The sequence below is a fragment of the Aethalodelphis obliquidens genome, unplaced genomic scaffold, assembly GCF_003676395.1.
Source record: "Aethalodelphis obliquidens isolate GAN/ISIS:26980383/991018 unplaced genomic scaffold, ASM367639v1 scaffold48, whole genome shotgun sequence".
NCBI lineage: Eukaryota > Metazoa > Chordata > Mammalia > Artiodactyla > Delphinidae > Aethalodelphis > Aethalodelphis obliquidens.
In genome coordinates, this window is record NW_020837992.1 from 11,689,655 (window position 1) to 11,710,525 (window position 20,871).

General features: G+C 37.7%; 1 protein-coding gene across 6 annotated transcripts in view; it reads right to left on the reverse strand.

The window, feature by feature from the left end:
• The window catches only part of PLA2G4A (phospholipase A2 group IVA), a 193,912-nt gene that overhangs the window by 47,669 nt on the left and 125,372 nt on the right, over window positions 1-20,871 (reverse strand). For all 6 annotated transcript variants that reach the window (XR_003427981.1, XM_027082990.1, XM_027082989.1 and 3 more), the window contains exons 7-8: window positions 19,716-19,854; window positions 6,562-6,698 (exon numbers count right to left, since the gene is read on the reverse strand). Coding sequence is in view for 5 of the 6 variants with exons in the window: in XM_027082990.1 (XP_026938791.1) it covers window positions 6,562-6,698; window positions 19,716-19,854 (276 nt within the window). In the remaining variant the exon portion in view is untranslated. The remainder of the gene's footprint in view (window positions 1-6,561; window positions 6,699-19,715; window positions 19,855-20,871) is intronic.

A 20,871-nucleotide genomic window follows, 5' to 3' on the forward strand; every position in this document is an offset into this window, starting at 1 on the left:
CCTGATAGCCTTTATTTTTTAAAAATCTTTAAAGTAAGATTTCAGTTCTTAGAGATCAAACTACTCCCACTACACATTAAATTAGAATTACTTGTTGGATTCAGACTTCTTTAGAGACAAACTGAGAATAATTAAAACTTAACAAATGAAGAGTGATGACAGACCTAAAATGGAACACATGCTCTGCAAAAAAAAAGTAAACATTCTTAAAAGATCTTTATTATATAAACTGGATTCTTAACATTTCTCACAACATGAGATAATGATAAATCAGATAGACTTACTCTGAACTCAAGCCTGGTATAATCACCAAATATCTATTAAAATTACAGCTGAGATTGCTAGAAAGATGCAGAGTCCATCCATTCCTATAGTTATTCCAAGGTCTACCACACGATTCATCTAGATGAACAAAGATCTGATTCTGGACCTCATCATGCTTTTCAATAAATGCACACATTGGTGTAATGATATTGGTTTACATTTAAGGATACAATAAAAATGGGAAAATAAAACTTCTTTTTGAGTCTCTAAGTAATCAATTCTGGAACTATTCAGGATATATTTCATTCTTTATGAGAACATTAAGAAATTCTTTACTGGTCTTAGCATCAAGAATAATTTCTATATCCATGGATCATTGGCTGGCCCTTAACTTATTAAAAATGTGCATTATATAACTGTGCATAGTTTGGATTTTGCCTTGAATTCTAGAAACCTGAAACCAAAGTCTGTGTCTCATGCCTCCCAAAGCTACAGGTTATAGAATGAACTTTTAATCTAGTTTCTAGTTTTATACATATATATATTACACACACACAAACATATACTTTTTTCCACTTCTATCTTTATTGTATGCAATCCAGTTTTACTTTATTATTAAGATACATCAAATCATTTCCTTAATGAAGCAGCATAAAAATAAGGAAAAGAATCAAACAATGTCAGCAGAAATCAATTTAGCCACAGAATTTTTTTTTTTAGGGTAGGTAAAGAGGAAATGATATGATCATTCTGCTATTGGAAGTTGTCATTTCTAACTGTTCAGCAGAATGATGTAATTACTCACATCTCATTCACGTTATTTAAGACTTCTCTTCTCCATCTATATTTAGTTGGTCTTTAAAATGAATCAATGTATGATTCTAACAAGTACCTCAGCCTCATGGATTTCCTCCAGCAAGATCTGGAGGCTCCTCTTTTCTCTTCCTTTCCTCCCAATGTTTGCCATTGGATCAAGACTCAGAAAATCCTTCCTCTGAGGTTCAGAGATTGCTCAAAACCTAGGAATCTGTGCCACAGTTTCAGAGGCAGATCATTTTAAGAGGTCAAGTGTATATGCATGTCAATCCAATTCTTTCTTTTCTGCTCCATGTAGAACGGTTGCAGTCCATTTCTGCTCTCTAAAGGTTGAAGTAAACTCATTCACTTGGGGAGTCTCTCTCTCCCCCTTTCTCTTTTTCTTTCCCTCCCATGAAACCATTGGCTCGAGTATACAAGCCCTATGGAAAGACAGAAGGACCTAGAATACCTCAACCATTTGCATTGGGGCTAATGTTCTCTGCTTGTTCAGCATTTATGAGCCCATTTTCCTTAGAAGTAACAAGTGTGAGTTGGACAGACATTTCATGACATCATTATGGTGATATCTAAGACTTGGATTTTGGCTTTGGTGACAGCTAAAGATGGAACAGCAGGCAATGGTCAATTTTCCTTAAATTGCCTTTTTTGCTTTTTGTTTGTTTGTTTGTTTCTTTGATTGCACCAAGGCAGAATTCAGCTATCATGAGCTTCTGTGGACATATTACCATCTAAAGCACACAAGCATCAACTCCGTAGTTAAGCCTTAATTTTCATCTCTTCACCAATAAGTGACTCCCAATTATACCAATCAAGTTTCAAAAACTAAGTGTCTTAGACATAGCAGGGCCTCTATAAATAATTATTGAATGAAAGGGTCTTCAATTTATTTCTCTATAAATCTGAAAATACTCACCTCTAATTTTTCAATATATTTATATGATGGGACACCTCATTCTCTCCATATGAATGCATTTTAGGCTAAGTACAAAGTTTAAAAAAAAAAACTTTAAATTATGCCAGAGAACAAGGAATTCTCGGTTCACTTCCTGCCTCTAAATCACAGAGTCAAAGTTTTAAAATATCAGTGTCTGGCTCCCCAGGACCTTCCTAATCAGAATCTTCAGGGGTAAACATTTAGAATTTCTCTGCTTAAAAAAGTGCCAGAAGTGATTCTCACATGCAATCAAGGTTTGGAATGTCTTAACAAGACCTTCGACCTTGTGAAGCAAATATCCTGAAATCCTAAATAAATTCCTAGATTAATTTTTCCCCAAAGTGCAGTTACTTATGCAAGTCTTCATTTAGTCATTAAACACGTGACAAGTGGGAGAGGTTCGTTAGCACAGTCCTCACCTCAAACAACATATTTTCTCTAACATAATCTTGATCTTTTAGCCTATCATTTCTTACAGGCCAGCTCCTATTAAAATTGGTTTATTTTTCAATGTCCCACGAATTCTTCAGATGTTAAACTGAAAGTTTTCATTCTTGAATTCTTTTTTATAGCTTAATGAATTGGGTCCCATTGCCTATAGACACAGAGCTGCTCTCATTTCTCTTTAGACGGTAATGTCATACAAACACAGCAGTTGAAATCCAATAGCCCTGTGACACCACAAATGAGCAGCTGTGCTGAGGAAGAGAGCTGTGCTCACTGAGCAAAAGAACACAGGATTACTGTCACTAGTTCACTCAGGCCAGTTCTCCTGCTTGGCTAATTCTTACATTTAATGAATAACAACTATCATCCAAAAATAATTTCAGAAATAATTATCATAAAGATAGTAGCAATTATAAGAAAAGCTTTGGGCTTCCCTGGTGGCACAGTGGTTGAGAGTCCACCTGCCGATGCAGGGGACACGGGTTCATGCCCCAGTCCAGGAAGATCCCACATGCCGCGGAGTAGCTGGGCCCGTGAGCCATGGCCGCTGAGCCTGCGCGTCCGGAGCCTGTGCTCCGCAACGGGAGAGGCCACAACAGTGAGAGGCCCGCGTACAGCAAAAAAAAAAAAAAAAAAAAAATCTTTGTCTTACATAAAATTCTCTTTTGTGATCACAGAAAACTTTACGGGAGGTCCAAGCCTTCTCCAGATATTTCCATATTACCTAATTTGTGCCAGGTAATGGTCATGTATCAGCAGAATATAAAAACTTATACAACAGAAGAGTGTACTTTCTTTTTCCAAGTGTTTCTGACTTCCTTCCTTTGAACTTTCTACCTTCTCACCTATAGTGTTTGAGAGAAAATTGTTAATATGAATCATCCTGACCACCTTTTATTTTGTCTCAGGAAGTGTCTCTTTTCTCCATGGTTAATAGCTTCACTTGTGCTTTTTATCTTGTCCCGTCCTGTCTCTGCCCGAATCTCTTTGTATCCAAGATCCATCTATTTCTTTATCTTCTATCTATCCCTCTACACTATTTCCATCACCTCAGACTTCTACAAAAATGCTCTAGTCTTTTATATTCTGAAAACAAAATAAAACATTTCCTGGGTCCTATATTCCCTGTCTTGAAATAATAGATGGCTCCTACTAAGGTTTACATTCCCACCTTTCTTTCTTTCATCTCCTATTCATTTCTTATTTGTAATTTCATGATCAAAAGTGCCCTTCATTTACTTTATCTAGTAATTTTCACTAAAACCATGAAATCTCCAAACCCAGTTCTAAGCGAAGCTTCTCATAGATTATTCCTCTATTAAAATACCCACTACTTTGTGAAGCACTCCCACACTTGACCTCTGCAAACTCATCTTCCCTTGATTCTCTTCTCTGATGGCTACTTTGCATTGTCCATTAGGGTTTTCTTTCTCCCTCCCTTCCTTCCTTCCTTCCTCTCTCTCTCTCTCTCTTTCTCTCTTTCTCTCTTTCTTTCTTCCAGTAAGTTTTTAGATGTTTTGAAGAACTACAAATTAAATTATTGATGGTAATAACTGAAGTGGTAGAAATTGGTGAAATTACCAAGGGAGGATGTGTCGATATAATAGAATAAAAGGCAGGTCCTGGAGGGAAGCTCATTTTAAGGAAAAAAGTAGTGGAAGTAGAAAAGACAGCTATGAGGAGAGAGCAATCAGAGGATGGGGGGGGAAAGGCATGGTAGGAGGGATTTGAAAGAGGGACAACTGAATGTGTGAAATATCTCAACTCCCAACTTCATCCTCCCTGACTCCCCCCAAAAAGTTGAGGAGAATAAGAACTTCAAAAGACACCATTATATTTGGAAATTATGTGGCCTCTTGGTGAAAAATGATTGTAGGATTTTAGGAGTACATGGATTTTAAGGAAATAGAATAACTAAGAAAAGGCTTCAGCTCAGTGCTTTGTGACCACCTAAAGGGATGGGATAGGGAGGGTGGAATGGAGACTTAAGAGGGAGGGGATATGGGTATATATGTATACGTATAGCTGATTCACTTTGTTATACAGCAGAAACTAACACACCATTGTAAAGCAATTATACTCCAATAAAGATGTTAAAAAAAAAGAGATAGGCTAAAGTCAACTTCCTGCAACATTAAAATGTATACATTTAAAAAAAAAAAAGAAAAGGCTAACCTTTGAGGAAATTAGACACTGAAGGATAGAGCAGGAATTGAAGGTGGCCTATAATATTTAAATGATTGGCCTGTAACATCTAAAATTCTCTTAATTACATTTTGTAGGACTTGTTTTCAGAACCCTGAGAGGGGATCTTAGATGTTTTCCCAAATCTATAACCAAAGCAATGACTGCAGCTCTAATTAAACACAAATATACTCTATTACACCACTAAAATAGCACTCAAGGCCTGGTCTTTCTTTGTTAGACGAATTTAAGAAAGCAAGCTTCTTGCAATGTATTAGTCAGTGATGGACCACAGGGATCTAAAAACCAGTGAATACAGATAAAGAAAACTACCTGAAGAGTAATAATAAAATGCTTGAACAGGTGAATTAATCTAAGGGTCCAAGTTTTTCCATCACATTCATATTACTCATTAAACAGGCAGGTGCATGCTTTTTCCTTCAAAGGAAAGAATAATGATGGGCTACACCTTTCTTTCAGAAAAGACTAATCATTTTGAGAGTACATACAAAGAAGGTGGCAACCATGGTTCTAAGTTTTTGTTTTTCAGTTAAAGAAACTGGTTCACAATATTTAAGAAACTATAGACTCTTTAAATATGAATCTCTATGTAGAACAGGGGTCCCCAACCCCCGGGCCGTGGACCTTAGGAACCGGCCATGCAGCAGGAGGTGAGCACTAGGCGAGCGAGTGAAGCTTCATCTGCCTCTCCCCATTGCTGGCATTACCTCCTGAACCATCTCCCCACCAATGGAAAAATTGTCTTCCATGAAACTGGTCCCCAACCTTTTGGGCACCACTGATGTAGAATATATAGCTGTCCAAGAGAAGGTTCTGGTTTAGTTGAAAGAACCTAGAGTAGGGGATCGAAATCCTAAGTCTATATGTTGGCTCTGCTACTGATCTTGGACAAACCACTTGCCTTCTGAATCATATGTTCTTTACTTGAAAGATGAAGAAACTCATAGCCATCTCACAGGATGAGAAGACACAGAAATTTTAAAATATAGACATATATAATATATATTATTATATATATTGTAATTATATGATATATACTTATATAATACATATGTTATATATTTATGTATAATAAAATATTATAAAAGATAAGTTTTACCATGGCTGAGTGACTAAAAGGCCTTACAAGCCAATATCAGAAGTTCTATAATAAGGTGATACTTTTATTTGAGACATCTAAGCAAGGACTAAATATATGATTTTCAACATACTTATTATGTGAGGTAAGCAAACCAAAAAGTACATAGTATTGTCTTTGAAAACGTTTTATAAATATATTCTTGAAAAGGCAAATCTACAGCATACAAATATTATACATGCAGATGCTTTAACTCTGTCTCTAAATTTAGCTGAGCTTAGATACATTTAAAGGATTAATTTCATAATTAGATATAAATCAGTGAAATTTATTGCATTTCTTCATTCAAAAGTTGTTTCCTTCTTCTGTATACTGAGGTATCTTGCATTTCATTCTATCTGCCTTAAAGAAGAAAACGAATACCTAGCGAATCATGTACTTAGACATAATCGCTGCAAGATTACAAATCAGTAAATTATAGGAAGATTAAATTAATTAGGGGTGGAGTATGTTATTCCACTTCTGAGATATTTCTATAGAATTATTTCAATTGACCTATTTTTTTGTTTTATGTTTAACTACATTTTAAGTCACGAATGGGCTTAAAGGGAGCAAACTTATGACAACAGTCATCATTAAGTATGAATTTGCCTTAAAAAATATTTTTAAGAACAAATTACTGCATCAAGCTGGAATATTTCAGTAATTTGAAGTTAATGTCAGTTTTCTAAACCCTCATTTCTTTTCTAAGTTTCAGGTAGATAAATGCTAAGCATTTAGGATGATAAAACTAAGGTTTAAAATGTATACTAACCACGTAGATCCAGAAAGACCAGCAATGTAGGTAGCGCAATCTAAAATTCCTGATTCATACAATGCCTTCATCACACCGGAGAATCCTACCATGGCTCGGAAACCCCCACCTGAGCCCAGTATGGCCACCACAGGCACCTGGAATGATGAAACACAGAGATCATTTGTAAAGTAAAATCATAAAATATGTCATTTTCATTTCAGTTTTTCTATGTCCCACATTTGGTAACAAAGAATTGTAAGTTCACTCATACCTTGATAATATCTAATTGTTAAAAAGAAGAAAATAGGGCTTCCCTGGTGGCGCAGTGGTTGAGAGTCCGGCTGCCGATGCAGGGGACACGGGTTCGTGCCCCGGTGTGGGAAGATCCCACATGCCACAGAGTGGCTGGGCCCGTGAGCCATGGCCGCTGAGCCTGCGCGTCCGGAGCCTATGCTCCGCAACGGGAGAGGCCACAACAGTGAGAGGCCCGCGTACCGCAAAAAAAAAAAAGAAGAAAATAATGTTTCACTTAAGAAAATCAAGAATTAATGTCTATTAGAAAGCAGATATTATTAAAATAGCCAACTAACTCTGATAGCAACAACAATAGCAACAACAATCCTTTATATTTGCTTGACTCCTTGCAGTTTGGGGCTTGCTTTTGGGTGTAGTTTGTTTTGAATTTGATCCTCTCAAAATTGCTATAAAATGAGCAAAAAAGTATTTGCTCATTTTTCAGATGGAAGTTCTGAAAGGCTGCTATTACTTGTATAAGATCTATTAGCTGGTAATCTGCAGTTGAGTAAGCACCTTGCCTTCTTGGTCCAGAATTCTTAGCACTCCTTTACGCTGACCCATTTCAAAAATATGCTGTTATTTAAGCCATCAAAAAGAACTTAATCAACTACAAAAAAACCTACAAAATTTATTTCTTCATTCTTTAATTCATTCATCAATCTGATTAAGTGGTCTCTATGTTTCAAGTATCCCCAGGGTGGATCTGGGGAATATAGTTAATTTAAGTGAGGCAGAAATGTAAAAATAATTATGACAACAAGAAACACAGGAATAGATGATATTCACTGAGCTCTTATTATCTGGTAGGAACTGTTAGTATTTTAAAGAAATTGTCATATTTAATCTTCATAAAATCACTATGAGGTTTCCATTTTACAGATGAGGAAAACAATGCACTTAAAACCAAGACCTTGGGCTTCCCTGGTGGCGCAGTGGCTGAGAGTCCGCCTGCCAATGCGGGGGACATGGGTTCGTGCCCCGGTCCGGGAAAATCCCACATGCCGCGGAGCGGCTGGGCCCGTGAGCCACGGCCGCTGGGCCTGCGCGTCCGGAGCCTGTGCTCTGCAACGGGAGAGGCCACAACAGTGAGAGGCCCGCGTACCCCAAAAAAAAAAAAAAAAAAAAAAACCAAGACCTTGAAAACTTTTTCAGGGTCATGCAACCAATAAATAGCAGAGTTGAGTCAAGGGTCAAACCCCAGGCTCCTGGTAGTACACCTTACCAAAGTCAAATGCTACAGGCTGGCAGTACATGAGGTCTAGAAGATGTGGTCAATTTCAGTCAGAGGGATTGGAGTGGTGGAGAAAGTTTCACAGACAAAGAAGAAACCTGAGCTTGATGTTAAAGATGCACAGTTATTCCGTAGGGAGAGATGAGGGCAGGGAAGGAGGCTGTTCTGGAGATGGGAGAAGCATAAGCCAATGAAGAGTTTTTGCAGTAAAATAGGCTATCTGTAACGTGACTGAAATGCAAGGGTGTTTCTTTGAAGAGGGAGATATTGTCATTTTCCTTGTGGTCCTGAAGCATTATTGCCTAAGAGAGCTGGTTGTTTCCCTATACCCAGCAGTTCTCAAAGTGTGCATAGTTTTTAGGGGGTCCACAAGGTCAAAACTATTTTCATAACAGCAGGAAGATCTTATCTTCCTTTTTTTCATTCTCATTCTCTCATGAGTGTACAAAGGAGTTTTTCAGAGACTACATGATGTGTGATATAGCAACATTTGAATTTAAAAGCAGATATGAGAATACACCTGCATTGTGTTCCCAGCACTTGGATCCTGACTCTTGGGTGTCACTCACCAATGTGATAAATATATATATATACATACACAGAATCATTATTTTAGAACTAAAAAGATGAAAAAGGCTATAGAATTCTTTCATAGAGAAAGGGAAGTCTCTAGAGGTTAGGTCTTATTGGAGGTAGAACAGTGAATAGCAGGACACCTAGCACTAATTTCCAAATTCAGGGCTCTTCTCTAATACTCAGTGGCCATCAAATCAGATGCAAATTGAAGACCTCATTAATGAAAACACAGTCTACCAGTTCAGTGCAATGCAGCAATTTAAATGGCTTTGAACCTGTGTATGTTCAGATGAACAGAATGCTCTCAAACATAGTTTTAAAATTGTAAATAAAGTAAAATATATAAGTTCTTAAAAACTTCTATGGAGAGGGAGGAAAGCTAAGATAGGAAACTAAAGTGGGTTATACAGTGGGCGAATGGAGTATAATATAGTATTAATATTAAGAGTAGTTGTAAGGAAGGCAGATTACAAATTAGGAGAAGGAGGAGGGATTTCGATTAGGCCTTGAATGAAGGCTTGAGTTTATAGGCAATACAATAATAGTGATAATAATAATAATAGTAAACCATTTATTGTTACTATGTGCCAAACACTGGGCCTAAGGTCAGGCCAAGATAGGCACAAATAAGAAAGGGTATGTGATTTTGAGATGAAAAGACCAGCCTTCTTATTGCAGCAGGAGTATACTAGGGAGTTGGGAAAAATAAGACTATGAAGGGCTTTAAGGGGAAAAGAAGTCAGAGGGGATTTTAAGCCTGTTGATTTGGTTACTTGCAACACTAACATTAAACCCAATACAAGTCAGGTAGTTCAGAGTAAAAAAATTCTTAGTAACAGATTACACTGTTTCATTTCAACATATAACACACAACCTGTGCTATTGTTCAGAGAGAGATTTCATAAGAGAAGTTGGAAGATTGAACATAAAACCTCTTTAATCCTGAGAAAACAACTCCCCAGATGTCCTTCTTCATGTGCCAGTAGCCCAACACGTACTTATGGATGACTATTTTACGTTAGGAATTTTCTGGAAACAGCCCCTTATTAAACCGGGATTCATGAGTTATGTAACCCATTGTTTTCATTATTGCTTTACACTAATTCTTAAAGAGGGTTTTCAGGTAAGATATTTAAGTCAGAAATTTGGGTTGCTATCAGAGGAAAGAAAGTGTCATACTATTTGTACATAAAACTTGAATAATGAAATAACTGAATGATTGTATAGATTATAATTTATCCTTTATTGCACATGAATTAATCTGTTTTTATGCATCATTTAATTTTCACAACTCTATGATATATATATTATTACCATTTTATATGTATAAATTCTGGTCTATTTCCTGTTTTATTTTTGCTTGCAGGATCTTAGTTCCCCAACCAAGGATTGAATCCGGGACCCAGCAGTGAAAGCCCAGAATCCTAACGACTAGGCCATCAGGGAACTCCCTATTACCATTTTAAAGATAAAGGAACTGAAACACAAAGAAGATAATTTTTCTGCTGTCTCAAATCTAGAAAGTGGTTTCTTGCAGATTTAAAACCAGGTCTGTCAGACTCCAAAGCTTTTAATTCACTCTGCTCCATTCTATCTCTGAAAGCTTCCCCTACAACTAGGGGGACCTAGGTAAAGAAAATCCTCTTTGGACTCTTTACTTATGTGTAAAAATATTGGGTAGAATGAATGAACTTGAAGCTTTTTGCTACTGGTAGCATTCTAGATTCTATAACTCATACAGAATATGAATTGTTAAACTATAAAATTATAAATGTTTATTAACTATAAAAAAGAAAGGGAAATTAGACTTATGAAGAAAATTTATTTCATTTAATCTTCTCATCCTTCATTGGGAGATTGGGATTGACATATATACACTAATATGTATAAAAGAGGTAAGTAATAAGAACCTGCTGTATAAAAAATAAATAAAATTCAAAACCAAAAGATCTTCTCATCCCTCAAAAATCATTATTATTTTCATGTCTCAGAAGAGGAGGTATGGAGTGCACACATATAATACCTTGTTCACATCCAGATTGGTGATAACCAGGATGTGAGCTGAGGTGTCACTGACATAGAATTCATGCTCTTTCCTTTTCCCCATTATTCAGAAAGAAAAGAGTAATCTTTATCGAGAGAAACCACTTGACATTTAGCTAAATTACATTTCAGATTCATGTATCACTTCAGATGACAGCACAATGTTATGCAATAAACAGACTAACTTTGGATGTTTTAATAGTGATAGTTATTCTGAAATAACTTTCAAAGAATAACTGAGGACTTACAAGGTGCAGCTGTTAGTCCGGGCTTTAAATCTTAAAAAATCAAACAAATTAAAGTTGCCAAGAGTTTTTAGGTTATATTTAGATTTAAGTGCATCAATATTTGTGTATAAATGATATCAATGAATATTTCTCATACTTTTCTCATACGATTACAGGAAATGAATTTTTATTTACCAAATACGCTGTGTTTTGATTAAATTATCTTCCTGCATTGGCTTGCAGATATTATTAATTTCCTCCCTCACAAAAGAAAATTCTAAAGTGCTCAAGGATTTTTTTTTTTATGTTTTCATAGATTTTAAGTTCTGACAATTATATAAAGACTTTTGCCTCCCTGGTTCCTGTATTAGTCAGGGTTCTCCAGAGAAATGGAACCAATAGGTAGGTAGATACATATCTAACTATCTATCTAACTATCTATCTATCTATGGAACTGGATCACACAGGTGTGAAGAATGACAAGTCCAAATTTGCAGTATGGGACAGCAAGCTCCAAACTCTGGAGAGTCAATAATGCAGTTTTAGTCCAAACACCAGCAGGCAGAGACCCAGGAGAGCTGATGCCTCAGATGAAGTCCAAGGGTAGTCTGCTGGAGAATTCCCTCTTGCTTGGTGAGGTTGGTCTTTTTGTTCTATTCAGGCCTTTGACTGATTAGAGTGGGGCCCACCCACATTATAGATGACAACCTGATTAAGTAAATTTCACTGACTTAAATATTAATTGCATCAAAAAACATCCTCCAAGTTGATGCAAACTGACCATCACAAGTCCACCCCTTCTCAACTCGGCAGCCATATACCTCTCCTTCAACCACACTTAATATCCAAAGAAAGACAATAACAAGGTCATACTCCTGGCTAACATGATACAGATATCCTGTGTACAACTGGAAATGCACTAATCCTTTCCCCAGAAAAGGATACAAAGTCCTTAAACAATGCTTATTCTTCACATTGATACTTCATAACTTAAATATGAATCTGTTTTTGTATTTCTGTGTGTACATGCACACACACACGCACATATTCATAACAAACTAAGGAAGAAATACTCATGGCAAACACAGTCTCATTTCCGTAACTGGTCATCTGGTCATAGTTGGTATTTATAGCTACCTTCTTTCACTATCCATTCTGTATTTTCTTTGCCTTCAACAAGCACCTCAGCTGGTGAGTAACCAACCCTTCATTCCTGAAGGGTCTGGGTCATTAGTAGTCCTTCCTGGATTGGGTTCTTATAGTTTTCCATTGACTTAACTCATGGCATGATAATACTAAGAGACACCACAGAGGATCTCTTGTATTCCAGACATCCTCTTCATTACCTCCACCTGAGAGGAGGAGCCCAATCTCCCCTTAATAGTCAGAATCAACCACCCCAGCCAAGAGAGTAGCTCCCTTCCTTGCCTGTTGGTTCAGAGGCATGAGAAGCCCAAAAGGTCAGGCAGCAGTATTAAATTACAGTTCAGTAGAATCATTGTTCCACTTCTGTGGAAGCATTCCTTCCTTCACAACTAAGACCTCTAAGTCAGAAGACTATAAGGTCACACAGACAGGAAACGAATATTTTGCTAGTGGGTCACTAGGGGTAATAGTGAGTGGTGCCACTCCCACTTCCACTCCTGGACCCATGAATCCTGGGGATAAACAGCGCCAATACTGGATGCTGAGTCAGAGCATTTACAGCCTCCTGGAAAACCGTGTTCCAGCCCTCCAGGATATTGCCACAGAGCTCGCACTATAACTGAGTCTTCAAAAGGTATTCTACCATTCTATCAAGCTAGTTACTTCATGATGGTGGAGAACATGGTAAGGCTGGTGAATTCCATGACATGGCCCGTTGCCATACTTCATTTGCTGTGAGGTGAGTTCCTTGATCAGAATGCTGTGTGGAATATTGTGACTAAGGCATCTTGTATATCTATAGGTGGTAGTTTTGGCAGAATCCTTGAGTGCAGGGAAGGCAAATCTGCAACCAGAGTAAGTGTTTATTCAGGTAAAAACAAAGCATGCCCCTTCCAGGATGGCAGAAGTCCAGTGTAATCAATCTGCCACCAGGTAGCTGACTGATGACCCATAGGAATGCTACTATATTGGGGACTCAGTGTTGCTGGGGACTCTGATGCTGGCTAATTGAGTACTCAGCAGCTGCTGTAGCCAGCTCAGCCTTGGTGAAGGGAAGACCACGTTGCTGAGCCCTGCAGCTGTCCTCTTTCAAGTGGTGCCTAAATAGTGTGTACAATCACCTCCAACAAGGCCCTTTCTCTCCTTTTGTCAACTGATCGTAGGGATCTCCCCCATGAGGCTCTGGGTGGAGGATGGAAAAGAGAAGGCAGTGTAACAGGAATGGGGAACATGGACATTTGGGCCACTTCTTCATGGAACTTATTGGTATCTTCAGGGCCTGTTCAGCCCAATTTCATATACTCTACTTCCATCTGATGACGGAGTGCATCTGTGCACACCCAATTTTATGGCTTGGTGGGTCAGATAACATGATGGTCAGCTCAGGTCACATGATAACTTGGTCACCCATGGTTAAGCATTCAATCTCTACTATGGCCCAGTAAGCAGGCCAAAAGCTATTTTTCAAAGGACGGTAGTTATCCACAGAGGATGGCAAGGCCTAACACCAAAGGTGTTATGCTGCAATTCACTTACCACAGCATCCCTATCTGCCACACACACTTCAAGCATCAATGGATCTGAATGGTCATATGGCCCAAGGGGCAGAGCAGCTTACGCAGTAACTGAGTCCTGTTGGAGAGCCTTCTCTTGCTCTGGGTCCCATTCAAAACTAGCTAAGGGGAGTTCAAACTGTTTGCCCCAAAATGTTTACAATCTAAAAGGAATAAGAATTGACACAGCAAAGTGCTATTGTCATAATGAAGGTGGAAGCAAGAGGAAGAATATTGTAGATGAAGAAAACAGAATAAACAAAGGAATAAAAATTCTTATTGACAACTCAAGGTCGATTTCTATTACCTCCTGCAGAAACTATTTTGCTTTGCCTCCCCCTCTGTCACTAGACAGTCTCTTTTTTCTCTAGTTTTTCACTTAATTTATCCGACAAACTTAAATACAGAATAGCACTCTATATAATAGATTATATTATTTAAGGACCACTTTATACTTCTACTTTCATCCAAAGCTATCTAATTGTATATTCCTTGTATTCTGCCTTGACAGGAAACATTTCCTCCTTTATTCTTTGATGAAGTTTGGAGTAAAATTTCCTTCTCTCATTTCCCTGCTATTCTAATGCCAGATCTGAGTGCCCCAACCAGCTTTGCTCCCTTTATGGTCAGTTACGTGGGGACATGAAAACTGTAAAGCAGCATTTCACTTCACAGAACAGACTGTAATCTGGAAACTACATCTGACCAAAAGCTATTTTGGAACAAGAAAATGTAAAAGAAGTGGCCTCTAAGTAACCCTAATATATCAAAAATTCCCATGCACATAGTGTTATAGATCTTACTCATAGGAACGATCTCAGCCCTTTATTTATGAAGAGATTATACTAATCAGAGACAGTGTTCTAACAACACGCTTACTTATCAGATTTTAATTCCACAACAACAAAGTTGAAAGAGAAAGGGGTGATTTGAAGAAATTACTTCAAGGGAATATATAGAGCATGGGGAAATGGTAGTTGATTGCAAAAGCCACAGACATGAGAGCACTTAAATCAGTTCAGTCTGGGCAAAGAATTACGATTTTTAGAACGACTTACATCCATTTTGTTAAGAGTAATTTTTTTAAAGTCTTAGTACTTAAGAGAAGAAACTCTTGGATTACTAGAAACCTTAACTATTTAACTAATTCATTATCCAAGTAGGAAAGCTAAGGTTTTATTGACTTTGACATTGCCCTGGGGTGTTACGTAACAGCAACACCCGTGTATTGGTTTAATAGCTACTATCGTATTGAGTAACGAAGATGTGCCTTACACATTGTTCGGGCTGCTTACTACTCATCCTTTTAGCTGAATGAGACATTGTCTCCATTTTACAAGTGAAGTAGAGGAAAGAAGCAAGGCGCCCAAATTCCTACTGCCCAAACTCATTCAACATTTTAATTTGACACTGATGTCCTAAACTGGATGCTGCAAACCATTTGTTGAAAACTGGGAATAAGACAGGCACCGTCTCTGCAACGAGAATTGAGTAGGGCTGTTCTGTCTTAGACAGCAGCCTGCTCCTCCTTACCTTCAGGAGGCCAACCAGCCAGCAGTGAAAGTGAAAGTGAAGAAAGTGAAGATCTTGGCAGGGAGCAAGGGAAATGGGAGTTTAAGAGGCCCTTGGCCAAGGAGAAACACAAAATAGGAAAATGATATTTGTGTTATGGGAATGGGTGGTGCTGAATATATCTAAACGGATGATTTCTGCCAAGAGAAAAAAATGGCTCGACCAAATCCAAAACAACAACATCAAAAGTTTTAATTTGAGGAATGACTTCCAAAAACATGAGTTTAATATTTTTGAAGACTAGCCCAGAGAAAAGCACAATTACCTCATTCTCCATCTGCTGCAGAAAAGCCAATCTGTATGAATATTAGGCCAAATTTCATTTTCCCAGAAAGATTCCTTTCCACAAAAGGAGGAGTGCCTGGGAGGTGAGGCAGAAACTTTCCTTTCGAAAAGAAAAACCTAAGACCAAAGGCTACTGGACGTCTGCGCCAATATGCCCCACAGACTTTCTAATGCAGCCATTCAAACTGGGATCTTTTCATCCAAGCCTTCTCCTCAACCTGTCCCCTCCCTAACAACCTGATGCAAGTGTTCCTCAGTTGTGAGCCCCTGATGCCTCTCTAGCGAAGCCAGCCCCTGGCTGAAATGCCAAGCCACTGCCTGCACTTGTGCTCTGACCCTCACAACACAAGATTTCCCTAGGCTCTGCCACGAGTCAGGAGCTGAGCTGGTGCTGGGAATATAAAGGTGAAAAACACAGACACTGCCATGGTCCTCATGAAAATTATATTCTAATGGAGAAAAAAAGACGTTAAATGAGTACCTATACAAATATTTTTAAGTACGATTGTGGGAAATGCGGAGAAGATCACGTGCATATTTGTGCTATGAAAGAACATGACGGAGAGACCGAACTTGGACCTGGAGGGAGGGAGGAATGGATGAGGAAGACTGTCTGAATAAGTGACATGTTCACTGGTTCAAGAATGGTAGGCTGGCATAGAATAGGGAGATCAGCTTGGTGCCTTGTGTCCACCTAGAGGGGTGGGATAGGGAAGGTGGAAGGGAGACGCAAGAGGAAGGGGATATGGGGATATATGTATACGTATAGCTGATTCACTTCGTTATACAGCAGAAACTAACACACCACTGTAAAGCAATTATACTCCAATAAAGATGTTAAAAAAAAAAGAAAAAAGCATGGGAGGCTGTTAGTTAACTGAAAAGGGGGTGGGGTGGAGGGAAGGAGGGGAGGGCGAGGCCTAGGCAGAGAGAAGCAACAATGCATGCAAGAGCGCCACCTGTGAAGGGTTCTGCAGAGACCTGGAACGAAGAGGCACTTAAAGGAGGGAGCATGGGAGATTTGAGATGAACCAGCAACACATGAAGCTGGAGAGATGCTGTGAGGCCAGTCCTAAGAGCAGTGGAAGGATTTTAAGCTTGGCTTGGATAGAATCATATTTGTGTATTGTAAAGATCACTCTGAATTCAGTGTGAACAGAAAGTGGAAAGAAAGAGGACAGGTGTCAGTAGAACTATAGAGACCACAGGATTTTGTGTACAGATTCAGCCATGCTTAGTGTGAGATGTTAAGAATACAAGTGAAGGAATCAGAAAGAAGAGGTATAGATATTCGGGTGTGAATCTCAGAAGAGAGATTCTAGGTTGTTGATATACGTGTGAAAGTTCTTAGCCCAAATGCGCTGGGTGACACATGGAAGGGAGAGAAAATTCTTAAGAGGGGCTAGGGCTGAGTCTTGAAGAACCCACATTTAAATAATGCACAGAGGAAGAAGATCTGGTAAAGGGAGGAACCCACATTTAAATAATGCACAGAGAGGCATGATGAAAATAAAGGGAAGACAGTAAGGGAAGGGTAGTGAATGATTAAAATAGTAGGAAAACATGAGTCATTTGCAGCTACAGAATTAGGGAACACAGGGCCAGAAGATCGTTTGCATTTGTTAGCTGGTACCTGTGACTGGTAAAGCAGCCGCTGTAGAGTCATGAGGGCAGAAGCCCGAGGAAAGCAGGAAGTAGAATGAGATTGTGTAGGAAACTTTGGAAAAGTTTGTGAAGATAAGGAGAGAAGCAGAGCGGAAAGGAGATGGGAATGTACATTCCATGGGGATTTTTTGGTTCCTTTTTTCTCTCTCTATATCAGAGTTTAGAGCAGGAAAATTTCATACAAACATGGAGGCAGACAACAGAGGTGGGGAGCAGCCCTGGGAGGACTGGACAGTTGCTATGTTGGGGCTCCTAACGGTTTGCAATCCATATCTGAGATGATGTGACTCTGGAAAGAAAAGGCGCTGTTTCCTCCATTGAGCTCAGAGGGAAGTGGCAAAGGGTAAGCCCGGGTTATGAAACATGTCAATCCTATGCCAAGAAATGAAAGATTTGTCACCTGACTTTTAATTTCTCTAATTAGGAGGCAAGTCTATCAGCTGTGAGGGAGGCAGGGGGTGGATCAGCAGCTGGGAGTGAAATAAAAAGCATTTTAAATAAATGGAAAGCAACTAGGCTGGGAAACACTGAAACGGCCAGCATGGGTCTCCCAAATGAAGCTGACGACCATGAATTAACAGAGGTATCCATTTCCATCACTGTTTCATCTGCTGAAATGGCTTTCTCCCCAACTTAGGCTTTAAACTCACCAAGGAAAGTGACCATTTGGTATTAACCATTTCAGTTTTATTCACCTCAAGTTCCCAGCACAGTGTCTCAACAAATGAGAAATGGCAGAAATCAAAAAAACTTGAAATATCATTTCTCTGCTCCAAGGGCATAACAATGCCAAACAAGGATGGGGACAAAAAGATGGTGTAGAACTGCTGATGGAAGGTTTACTACAGAAAAACAAACAAAACACCCAAAAAGACTTCCCAGGAAGCTAGAAACTTCTGAGTAATACATACAGAAGGATGTGTCTTCAAGGACTCATCAGCCGGAGACAATAAGCAACCACAAGATGCATGATTGAAGGGCAGTCTCTTTTTTTTTAAATAGAAGCTTCAATGGAGGTTTTGCTTCTCCTCCAAGCTTCCTTTTAGGAAAAATCCCCATCAGCAATATTTTACCTTAGAGTTTGCTCCCCTAGTACCAAAAGCCACTCCAGAAGCCCAGACTGGCTTTCGACTCCTGCTACACCCACCTAGAAACACATTTAGAAATGTGCCATCACATGTGGGACAGGGGTACCCATCTGGCCCCCTTACTCAGAATTTATTTCTCATTTCCAGTGGCATTTTGTCCTTAATCTACAGTAATCTTTAATCTCTGGTCTGTGTGTACATGCATGGGGGTAAATATATATGCTTATCAATAGATATAAAATATATACTGACTTACACATTTAATGAAAATATCTTTCTAAAAATAAATTATGTTCATCTAAAATATTCAATTAACAGAAAAACTCAAAGAAATAAGTAAAAAAAAAATTACCTGATATGCCACTAAGAAGAAATTTCATTATCATTTGATGAGCATCATTGCAGCAATTCAGTTTTTTAATTTTGTTTTATTGAGGTATAATTGACATACATTATATTAGTTTCAGGTGTACCACATAATGATTTGATATTTGTATGTATTGTGAAATGATCACCACAATAAGTCTAGTTAATATCTCTCCCCACATATGGTTACAAAATTTTTTTCTTGTGATGAGGACTTTTAATATCTACTCTCTTAGCAACTTTAAAATATATAATACAGTATTATTAACTATGGCAGCAATTTATTTTTGTAGATTTCAGAAAGAAGGATAGACCTATGGATGGATGGATGGGTGGATGAATGGACAGGTAGGTAGGTAGGTAGATAGATAGGGAGACTGACACATAGATACATGAGTGAAGAGATAAATGAATAATAGACAAACAGACAAAAACTGGATTGTAGAATACAAGTTACTGAATAATAAATGCCATTTACTTTGCTGGAATTTAAGGGAAGAAAAAGAAATTAAAGTACAATTGAAGGACTGTACTTTCAATATTTGTTGATGAAAATACTGTAATTTTAACATCTCTCTATAATTAAGATTATGAAAATATTAAAATGTGGAGGTTATTGTTTTAACTAGTTGGTCAATTTTGGATGATATCTTTTCACTTCCTGCTATGAAATAGTAATAATTTGAAATATTTCCTTTTATCTCCCTACTCACATCTTTTAAGAACATTTTTTGTTCATTGTTGTCATTAAGATTTACAACATTTTGCTCTTGTTCAGTAATGATAAGTCCCACAATTGTTTAATCTTAGTCTGTATTAAAATGAATTCAATGATCATTTTATATCCTTTTCTAGGTTAAACTTTTCTTACTAATGAACATCTTGTGCATCAGTCTGCCTATTCCTCTTTTAAAATCTATACCTAATAAATATTACCAAATATGGGCAGCATTTGTGATGATCTTCCTCAAAGAGTTTCTGTTTATGAAACACTTACCTTATCTTAAAAAGACAGAGAAATAATGCTTAATCTCAATATTGTCACATTTGGGTGGAATTTGGGAGAAAGTACAAACAAAATTATTATTAAGTTGCAATAACATTTGAAAAATTTCCAACTCACATCACGTGTAGAATACAAGCCTTTATTCTTTGGACCCAGGAGTTTCTTCATGTTTTCCTTTATGTTTTCTTTTCTCTGTTGTCGGAAAGCTTTCTCCTGGTCACACAGAGCCATACTAAATCGGAGGTCTGGGGATGAACTGTATATAAAATAGAGATCATGAACCAATGTCCCCAGTAGCCTTGTATTTTACATTATACATTTAGGTCTAAATAATATATAGAGTCACTTTACAGGTTTCTAATTTTTGTATAAATGCTATCAACTGTATGTATTCTGCAAATCATTTTTTTCCATTGAACATTTTGTTTTTGAGATTCATCTGTGTTTATAAGTAGAACTAATTCAAATATATGTACTATTATGGAGTATTTTCATTATATAATTAGAGCACAATTTATGTATTCATAAATATTGACATTATGTCCAATTTTTTTTAACTACTACAAACAGTACCACCACAAACATGTGTATACATGTGGAAAAAATTCCTATAATACATGCTCTTTAGGAAGAACACCTCACTAAATCATCACAATGGATATAAAGTACTTTTCTTATTTTACAAATGAGTAAAAAAGTAATTAGAAATCTTTCAACTGTTAACAAAATTAGCAAGTAGATATTTAAATCCAGGGTTTCTCATTCTGCATCTCACGTTCTTTGTAATGTACTATGTTGATCATTATCATACATTAAGCACGAGAAGCATGACTTTTAAAAGATCTACAAATAAAGCAATTAACATAGATGTTTAGAAGATATCAGTACAAAAATATCTAAAATTCAAAATATGTTGAGCAATTTTATAAATATAGTAACAGACGTATGGCTTGTGTGTGTCTTCTTTTATGTACTATCTTTAACTCTCTAATTTCTTTCCTGATTTTATTTTATATTTAATGGAAGACATTCCATGAAAAATGGAGTTTTTCTTTAATGAACGTTTCATTTTATTTATTTTATTTTACTTTATTTTATTTATTTATTTTGGCTGCGTTGGGGTCTTCGTTGCTGTGCGCAGGCTTTCTCTAGTTGTGGTGAGCACGGGCTACTTTTCATCACAGTGTGCAGGTTTTTCATTGTGGCGGCTTCTTTTGTTGCAGAGCACAGGCCCTCGGCACTCGGGCTTCAGTAGCTGTGGCGCGTGGGGTCA